The 9,988-nt window shown below is 36.9% G+C and overlaps 2 protein-coding genes across 2 annotated transcripts; one reads left to right on the top strand and one right to left on the bottom strand.

The window, feature by feature from the left end:
• On the bottom strand, positions 3,264 to 4,505 carry LOC110263226. The gene is made up of 2 exons (XM_021104221.1): positions 4,036 to 4,505; positions 3,264 to 3,906 (listed from the first exon to the last, which is right to left on the bottom strand). The coding sequence occupies exons 1-2, from the start codon at positions 4,103 to 4,105 to the stop codon at positions 3,449 to 3,451; spliced, it is 528 nt and encodes a 175-aa protein (XP_020959880.1). The 5' UTR covers positions 4,106 to 4,505; the 3' UTR covers positions 3,264 to 3,448.
• On the top strand, positions 8,350 to 9,664 carry LOC107648073. Its single transcript, XM_016352089.2, has 2 exons — positions 8,350 to 8,776; positions 8,906 to 9,664. Exons 1-2 carry the CDS (start codon positions 8,440 to 8,442, stop codon positions 9,361 to 9,363), a joined length of 795 nt encoding a protein of 264 aa, XP_016207575.1. The 5' UTR covers positions 8,350 to 8,439; the 3' UTR covers positions 9,364 to 9,664.

The raw sequence follows: 9,988 nt of genomic DNA on the forward strand, positions 1-9,988 counted from the left end.
CTTGAGCAAAGTATGGACTATTATATATTTCTAGAAAGCCCTAGATTTCTACTTTCCAACGCAATTGGAAGCGCGTCAATTGGAGTTCTGTAGCTCCAGAAATTCCATTCCGAGTGTAGAGAGGTCAGGATCCAACAGCATCAGCAGTCCTTTTTCAGCCTGAATCAGATTTTTGCTCAGCTCCCTCAATTTCAGCCAGAAATTACCTGAAATTATAGAAAAATACACAAACTCATAGTAAAGTCCAGAAATATGAATTTTGCCTAGAAACTAATGAAAATAAACTAAAAACTAACTAAAACATACTAAAAACTATATGAAATTAACCCCAAAAAGCGTATAAAATATCCGCTCATCACCCATGTACTTAGCAATGATATAATCCAGGGTTGACTTGCAATGACATCCAGGGCTCATCACTATTTGCTACAGATAACATTATTGGCAACAAAAAAAATATGAAGCAGTTTAATGGCCAATCGAGAGTAGTCCACCTTTCGCTAAAATCCGTTTAACCGGGGAACAAACTCACCGCAAACGTGGTAGGAAGCCACCACCTTTGTTTTCTCAGCCTTATTTGATGAAACCATTGCCATGACAAGGTCGATTACCTAGGGGTTGGACATGTTATGCGTAAGCAATTAACGGATGTATTCAAAACGAATGTAAACACGTTGCGAGAAATTCAAATGTCAAGGCACTTACGTCGTCGACGACCTCTCCCGGGCGTAATGTCCAAAGGGCCTCCCGATTCCTAGTGTAATGGTCATTCTCTACCAATATTTCACTACCAGAATGCCATAAATAAAAAAGAAGAGCCGTTAGCGGAGAAACTAGTTTCCCTGCGCAAAAAAAAAATAGAAACTTTGTAACAACAGGACCTAAAAAGGTTACTGCTCACCTTGGTTGTAGACCATTGGCAAAGATGTAGGCCGCAACAGCGAGTTCGTGACCAACAAATAACATTCCTGGAGGGGACCAGAATGACAGGTCCAAGCACTGTTTATCCATAAAGGTGTTGGAATCGCAAAAATTAAAATTCTTATTATACGAGCCCAACACGTTTTAAATTTAAGAGAGGACCCGATGGTGTCGAGGTAACTCAGTTTGAAAAACAAAACAAAAAAAGTTCATGGTGTAATCCAGAAACCTCCCAATTGGAGTTTAGTTAAATTGATCCCAAGAACAATGACAAAAATGAAAAGCAGTCCATCGGACTATAAGAAGGCTTTTGGGTTGAAATAAAGCCACATGTGGCCCAAGTTAGAGTATTGGGCCTTGAAACAGTATGTTCACCAAATTGTGTATGCAAATGTTAGTCTACATAGTTTAAAAAAATGCAGTCCAAATTGCCACATATGCCGGCCCAAAAAAGGTGACATAAACATTCTGTAGGATAAATGAACCCATAGATTTGTGGTCTGGACCAATAGGAAAAAAAATTTTGTCTACACCAAAAACATAACTTTCTTTCCACAGAAATCAGAAATGTGAGAAAGTAGACCCTAAACATATAACACAATAGCTGTGGAAGGTTTACATGCAATATTTTCTGTACCTTTGGAGTCTCCTCCGACCTAATGTCCGCACTCTTGTGTGTGTAAAATGTCCATGGAGAGCCAGGACCAATGGGCCTTATGTTTCTAATGAGTTCGTGTGAAGATTTCCCTTCATCTTTAAAGGACAGCTTTCCCTGACATCAAGAAAGTTATATATATATATATATATATATATATAAACGACTGAGAATTTCTTTAGAAAAAATAAGGCAACAATAAGCTGAAAAAAAATGAGGTTGGAGGACTACAAACCTTTAAGTTGACTTGTGATGCTGGAGGGTGAGTATCTGTTGCTCCCTTATTGACCCTGCCCATCCTTGTAGCCGGTGGCGCCGACATACATTGGACAACGTCATTTGGTTTTGGTCGAGGACACTTTTGGCGCGTCGGAGCTTCACTTGGGAGCGTCCCGGTGTGACCTACCTCTTTCACCGGTGGTTTTTATGTTCCATCGCCTGGGTAAATATCCACTACTCTATTGGGATCCGAGTTTAGGTTCAGGTCCATGATCGGTTTCTCACAACTAGCAACATGTACATTTACCGATGTGAGAAGTTCCAGCACCCGACCGTGCTGTGCCACGATTGCGGTTAGGGCCTGTATTTGGTTTGCTTGTGTCTTTAGGATTCCCAAAATTATGTCATCTCTGGTTAACTGTTTCTGANCTAACAAAAAAAGAAAGAACTTTTGCTGAAACACAACAACGTTCTCATACTTTTGTCTGATCATCGACACCGCTGACTGCATCTTCGACGGTGGTCACCTGCTCTATTGATTCCTCCTTTGTTGTTCTCCTTCGATGTTTTACTGCATCGTCGATGCTTTCATCTTTTGGAAACTCCATCGTGCACAGTATGATCCAGGCAACAATAGATGGGGGGTACAATGGGGTGAGGAAACAAGTGTGCTTCACACAATTCCCTTTTATATTGCAGTACATAAATATCACACACGTGTGGCTACTCAAACATCTACCACTGATAAGTGTATTCACCTTTTGTGTTCAACTTCGGCCTATATCGCGTCTTAGAATGCATAGTAAACCCCAACTTTTGATTTGTTATAGTTGGGCTTCCCTGGTGTTCGGGCCTAATGGGCCGAAGGGAGCAGTGTGTCAGCGTATTTACTTCATGGGACAATGTACAAGACGGGAAAACTTAATCATTCATGTTGTTAATGTCAACTACAACGGGTTTCCTTTCTCTTTATCCAACCAGACATGAAACTTTTCCCAACTAAATTCGCATACCTTTTCATATCTATTTGACAAGACAGGACAAACACCTCCTCCCTTCTCATCAAATAGGTAAATGAAACCCTATAGCATTGGCAGCAGACTATACCTCAGTTTATGGTTGGAAAACTAAATCAAATAATTAAAAAAAATTGACTCAACAACTGCGTCTATAACAAGGAGTTCCATTGCCTAAACCCCTAGTGTCATCAGTTCTAGAAAATTTTGTGATTAGGAAATAGTTGATTTGACTGTCTACTTCCTCGGTAAGTTAAATACATTAATTCTTTGGGCACGAAGCCCTAAGTCCCTATTTTTGCAACAGCATGTCTAACTTTACTATTCGTATGAATAGTTAAGTTAAATAAATTAAATTCAAATAACTGTAAGTTACAGACCTAACCACCGTAAAATAAGTAATTAACGTTAACATTTTCATAATTAGTTCGTGAACTATCCTTGAAAGTCAGTGGAAAGCAAAATAAACCCGACAGCAAAATCACCATTCATGACGTTACAAGAGTCACCGTCGACGTTAACAATAGAAAAACATAAACAGGAGTGACTACTAGACATGACAATAGTAAAGGACCAACTTAACACTAAACTGCTAAACTGTCAAAATAGAAACTTGCTACCATAGTCATCCTTCCCTTCAAGTCTCGAATAACTCGTTAAACTTCTTAAGATCAGACTTAAGCTTTTGATTCTCCTGTTCGAGACCCCGGATTCGCTGGTATGCTGGTTTTGATAACTGCTGTTCCAGTTCCTCAACCCGAACTCTCAAGCCTACCACGATCCTGTAGTTGTAGTTGTGGATTTCCTTCCCTACCAAAGATAACACCTTCCCCAACATTTTGAACGACGCATCCTGCCTTGCGTTTCCCTCATCCGGTGAAAACCTACCCTCAACGATCCAGTTAATGTCGCGTTGTTGGGATTGTAGTGTCACCCAATAGCCATGAAGCAACTCTCCACTGTCGAAAAAAAACTCTTGCCTGTTAAAGACCGGATAATCAAGTTTCAGCTGACAACACACACGAATGAGATACACCTCCATGTCTTCAACCAATACAAACTTATTCGAACATGTTTCCGGAACAATATTTGGTCCTGGACCACGATGACCATGACAAGCACCCAAAGTCATTCATCATCATAAGCAATGGGAATTTACAATAACAAAAATAATAATAATAATAATAAAACCATGGCGTAACCCTCCCAAAACTTGCCCCCTACCTAGTGGTGTCTGAGAACAAGGAATCAATGCCATCTGTGATGACTCTCCCAATGCTGGGCCAACTTGCATGCTGATGAACTGTGTGGATAGAGAGAACGGTTGCTGCAATAGACTCGTTAGAGGATAAACTCCACAATGAAGCTTCGGAAGTGGGGCTGGTGGCAATGGTGGATCAACCACTCCCAACTATTGTTGGGCGTCTCTCAGAAGGCGGAAACCCTTGAATTCGGCATCTTTTGAACCCGTTAACTTGTTTTTTACAATCCTCCCAAGACGTATAGATACCAAGAATTCGCCCCCCTCTGAACAGCATAAAGCCTGTACTTTCCAGTGTCCATGGCTATTGCTTTTCGCAAAACTTTCTGGTGGGGATAACTCACCGTGAAAGAGGGATTCTCTTTCTCTATATGAAAGCCACACACTGGATATATAGCCACGTCAAGTAAAGTAAACCGTGAAAATCTCCTATTGATAGTAATAGGTGATAAAAATACTAGCAGACTCCGTTTAATATTAATTGAACTTATTTTCGTTTAATTTTAGTAAATATTTTAAGTGCTTTCGTATTAGTATCAACATTAACAATAACTTGAGCTTTAACAGGATGAATACAAATTTTTTATTATTAGCCACGTTAAAAATGAGCTTATCCACGGGGTATCATATTTTGTTTATTAATTACGTCACTGTAAGTAACATTTAATTCACTACTACCATAAATACTTTAATTTCCAAACGAACCCTCTACTGCCAACAATAAAAAAATAATGATATCATTTTCAAAGTTGCTCGTGATCACTACTTTCGAAACTTGTCGTTATCAATTAAGTATTGGTCTTATTAAAATTATTTTATTATTATTATTAAGTATCTAAATACTATTGCATGCTTCAGTTATCCAACTGTGTTCTCGTCACCCACAGTAATAAGTCTGTAGATATTTTTTATTTTCTCTTAATGCTGCATCTCCATTTATTTATTTATTTTGTTTAAGCAAATATTTCTTCATATATTGGGAGCATATTCTTATTAACAAATAATTTTCTTACATCGAAATTAGCAACTAAAATCAGACATTAATGTATTTGTGTGTAAATATATGTGTGGTTTAATTTATTATCAACGTGTATTTATATTCCAGTATGTGTTTTATACTAGTGACTACAAAAATAAAAAATAAAATTAATAAAAAGTTTAAAATTCAAATTTAAAATACATTTTTTCAATAATATTTTAAGAATATCAACCAACTCTGAAATAATATGGTCCAAGAATAATAAGTATGTTGTTATTTTTACGCTATCATACATATTTTTATTTTATTTTTATAATAAAATAACTACTATTTTTAAATTTCAATAATTTTTTAATTAGTTTATATTCATTACACAATTATATACTACAAGTATTTATTGGAAAATAACACTACTACATGTAATGTAATGTAATTATGAAGACCAAAAAATAAGCGAGTTTATAACTATTATTAGATAAAAATATAATTAATTTAACAATGAGAGAATTGATAACTACAAGTACAAATAAATTAGATAGACGTAAAGCATATATTAGAATTGAAGATTAAATAAACGTAACTAACTCACATGACGTCCGACACAATACCGGTGCAATTGCTGTACACAAAAAATTATCTTCTCCGTCACAACAAGCTTCTCTTCGCTTATATGCACACCATACACCAAGGTAATTGCAGAAATAGAAATTATTCTTTGTTACTTCCCCGTTGTATAGACAACATTATCTCTTCTTTGTAACAATTACTCAACCTAAACATGATATCATCCGATGTTATTAATAAACCTCCAGAACCAAACCTTTCGATCTCACAAATTCTAAACCCACCGCATCATACCCCAAAATTGTACTAAATCTAACTTTGTAATCACCTCGTGCACCACTGTATTCTCATCGTCTAAATCTGAATGCTGCACTGCATCACCCCTCATCAGATATATGCTAACATGCTGCCTACCAATGCTGTGCAAACTAGCGTGGATCTCATTAACCACACTTGGTGGAATGTTTTCCTCCGCTGTGCAGCTTGAACAATTCTTCGAACCTCCGCTATTCACCTTTCCGGCTTCATTCTGCTCGTTGGGTGTATGAGGGGCTTCATGCTCCTCCTTGTCCTCCACGCCATCAAACCGAGCACGGACACCACAGACGGTTAGAGCAGCTGGAGATTGTACTGGAGCGACAACGTGAGATTGAACGAGCTCCAAAAGGGAAGTCCGACGATGATAGGATTCAAAAGAACCAATAAAGAAACTTTAAGCCGACCTCCGAGGTCGGAGAGCTCATGTCGATTGGGAAGATATTCTCAATCCGGGGTAAAGATCCTTTCACGGAAGAGATTTCACATCTGACGTGTCGGATGGAACTCGTAGCAAAACTTTCCCAACAATGTTAACTAAAGCGGCAATGAAGTGGTTTGACAATCTTCGACCTAGGTCTGTAACTTGTTTCGCCGACTTTGCAAGGAGTTCTTTTACCCGATTATTCATCCAGAAAGATAAGGTCAAACACGCTCCAAGCCTTTTAGGTTTCAAGTAAGAGGTCAGACAAACCCTTCGAGCTTTTGTCGAAAGCTTCAGCAAGACCTGCCTAGAGATTTCAAATTTGCCTACCGAAGCTGCCATCATGGGAAGTAGCTGATGGCTTCATAGAAGTCTGTTCTCCTAATCCAAGTCGAAGAGGCACCCGACCTCCCTGTATGAAGCACAAGAACGACCGAAAAAGTACATCAAGGTGGAGAAGAGTGGCCGGCTAAGAGAGCCTGTCCGAAGACACGTGTTCGTGGTGTTCTGGACGGAGAAGGCAATTTTTTGTGCAAAGTAATTGCGCCGGTATTGTGTCGGACGTCATGTGAGTTAGTTATGTTTACTTAATCTTCAATTCTAATATATGATTTACGTCTATCTAATTTATTTATACTTGTAGTTATCAATTCTCTCGTTGTTAAATTAATTATATTTTTATCCAACAATAGTTATAAAATCACTTATTTTTTTGTCTTCATAATTACATTACATTACATGTAGTAGTGTTATTTTCCAATAAATACTTGTAGTATATAATAGTGTAATGAATATAAACTAATTAAGAAATTATTGAAATTTAAAAATAGTAGTTATTTTATTATAAAAACAAAATAAAAATATGTATGATAGCGTAAAAATAACAACATATTTATTATTCTTGGACCATATTATTTTAGAGTTGGTTGATATTCTTAAAATATTATTGAAAAAATGTATTTTAAATTTGAATTTTAAATTTTTTATTAATTTTATTTTTTATTTTTGTAGACACTAGTATAAAACACATACTGAAATATAGATACACGTTGATAATAAATTAAACCACATATATATTTACACACAAAAATATTAATGGCTGATTTTAATTGCTAATTTCGGTGTAAAAAAATTATTTGTTAATAAGAATATGCTCCCAATATATGAAGAAATATTTGCTTAAACAAAATAAATAAATGGGGATGCAGCATTAAGAGAAAATAAGAAATATCTACAGACTTGTTACTGTGGGTGACGAGAACACATTTGGACAACTGAAGTACGCAATAGTATTCGGTGTTCACCTCAGGGTCGTTTCAGCGTCCATCATAATCCTGCAGTGTTGACTGTCACCAAAGAGAGAGAGAGAGAGTAAAGAAGTGGAAATAGATTTTCACGTGAATAAAATTTTGGATTTATTTATTTATTTATTTATTTATTATTTATTTATTTTCTTTTTGAGTAGAATTAAATGTTTAACGTTGATCTTTTTTCTCGAGTAAAGAATCTTTTTTCCTGTGTTTTACATAATAATTGATCCTGATACTTAATAATAATAATAAAATAATTTTAATAAGACCAATACTTAATTGATAACGACAAGTTTCGGAAATAGTGATCATGAGCAACTTTGAAAATGATATCATTAATTTTTTATTGTTGGCAATAAAGGGTTCGTTTGGAAATTAAAGTATTTATGGTAGTAGTGAATTAAATGTTACTTACAGTAACGTAATTAATAAACAAAATACGATACCCCTGTGGATAAGCTCATTTTTAACGTGGCTAATAATAAAAAAATTGTATTCATCCTATTAAAGCTCAAGTTATTGTTAATGTTGATACTAACAGGAAAGCACTTAATATTTTAGTAATATTTACTAAAATTAAACGAAAATAAGTTCAATTAATATTAAACAGAGTCTGCTAGTATTTTTTTCACCTATTACTATCAATAGGAGATTTTCACGGTTTACTTTACTTGACGTGGCTATATATCCAGTGTGTGGCTTTCATATAGAGAAAGAGAAGCCCTCTTTCACGGTGAGTTATCCCCACTAGAAACTTTTGCGAAAAGCAATAGCCATGGACACTGGAAAGTACAGGCTTTATGCTGTTCGGAGGGGGCGAATTCCTGGTATCTATACGTCTTGGAAGGACTGTAAAGAACAAGTTAACGAGTTCAAAAATGCCGAGTTCAAGGGTTTCCGCCTCCTAAGAGACGCCCAACAATGGTTGGGAGTGGTTGATCCACCATTGCCACCACCCCCACTTCCGGAGCTTCATTGTGGAGTTTATCCTCCGACGGGTCTGTTGCAGCAACCGTTTCCTCTATCCACACAGTTCAACAGCATGCAAGTTAGCCCAGCATTGGGAAAGTCATCACAGAAGGCATTCGTTCCTTGTTCTCAAACACCACTAGGTAGGGGGCAAGTTTTGGGAGGGTTACGCCATGGTTTTATTATTATTATTATTATTATTGTTATTGTAAATTCCCATTGCTTATGATGATGAATGACTTTGGGTGTTTGTCATGGTCATCGTGGTCCAGGACCGAATATTGTTCCGGAAACATGTTCGAATCAATTTGTATTGGTTGAAGACATGGAGGTGTATCTCATTCGTGTGTGTTGCCAGCTGAAGCTTGATTATCCGGTCTTTAACAGGCGAGAGTTTTTTTCCGGCAGCGGAGAGTTACTTCATGGCTATTGGGTGACACTGCTATCCCAACAACACGACATTAACTGGATCGTTGAGGGTGGGTTCTCACCGGATGAGGGGAACGCAAGGCAAGATGCGTCGTTCAAAATGTTGGGGAAGGTGTTATCTTTGGTCGGGAAGGAAATCCACGACTACAACTATAGGATCGTGGCAGGCTTGAGAGTTCGGGCTAAGGAATTGGAACAGCAGTTATCAAAACCAGCATACCAGCGAATCCGGAATCTCGAACAGGCGAATCAAAAGCTTAAGTCTGATCTTCAGAAGTTTAACGAGTTATTCGAGACTTGAAGGGAGGGATGACTATGGTAGCAAGTTTATATTTTGACAGTTTAGCAGTTTAGTGTTAAGTTGGTCCTTTACTATTGTCATGTTTAGTAGTCACCCCTGTTTATGTTTTTCTATTGTTAACATTGACGGTGACTCTTGTAACGTCAGGAACGGTGATTTTGCTGTCGGGTTTATTTTGCTTTCCACTGACCTCCAAGGATAGTTCATGAACTAATTATGAAAATGTTAACGTTAATTACTTATTTTATGGTGGTTGGGTCTGTAACTTACAGTTATTTGAATTTAATTTTTTTAACTTAACTATTCATACGAATAGTAAAGTTAGGCATATTGCTGCAAAAATAGGGACGTAGGGCTTCGTGCCCAAAGAATTAATGTATTTAAATTACCGAGGAAGTAGACAGTCAAATCAACTATTTCCTAATCACAAAATTTTCTAGAACTGATGACGCTAGGGGTTTAGGCAATGGAACTCCTTGTTATAGACGCAGTTGTTGAGTTAATTTTTTTTAATTATTTGATTTAGTTTTCCAACCATAAACTGAGGTATAGTCTGCTGCCAATGCTATAGGGTTTCATTTACCTATTTGATGAGAAGGGAGGAGGTGTTTGTCCTGTCTTGTCA

The sequence above is a fragment of the Arachis ipaensis genome, chromosome B06, assembly GCF_000816755.2.
Source record: "Arachis ipaensis cultivar K30076 chromosome B06, Araip1.1, whole genome shotgun sequence".
NCBI lineage: Eukaryota > Viridiplantae > Streptophyta > Magnoliopsida > Fabales > Fabaceae > Arachis > Arachis ipaensis.

Excerpts from the sequence above, each read along its gene's own strand:
- LOC110263226 (XM_021104221.1), bottom strand. The coding sequence starts at position 4,105 with ATGCAAGTTGGCCCAGCATTGGGAGAGTCATCACAGATGGCATTGATT. Across the intron at positions 3,907-4,035 it reads TTGTTCTCAGACACCACTAG|GACCAAATATTGTTCCGGAA; the intron begins GTAGGGGGCAAG and ends ATCGTGGTCCAG.
- LOC107648073 (XM_016352089.2), top strand. The coding sequence starts at position 8,440 with ATGGACACTGGAAAGTACAGGCTTTATGCTGTTCGGAGGGGGCGAATT. Across the intron at positions 8,777-8,905 it reads TTGTTCTCAAACACCACTAG|GACCGAATATTGTTCCGGAA; the intron begins GTAGGGGGCAAG and ends ATCGTGGTCCAG.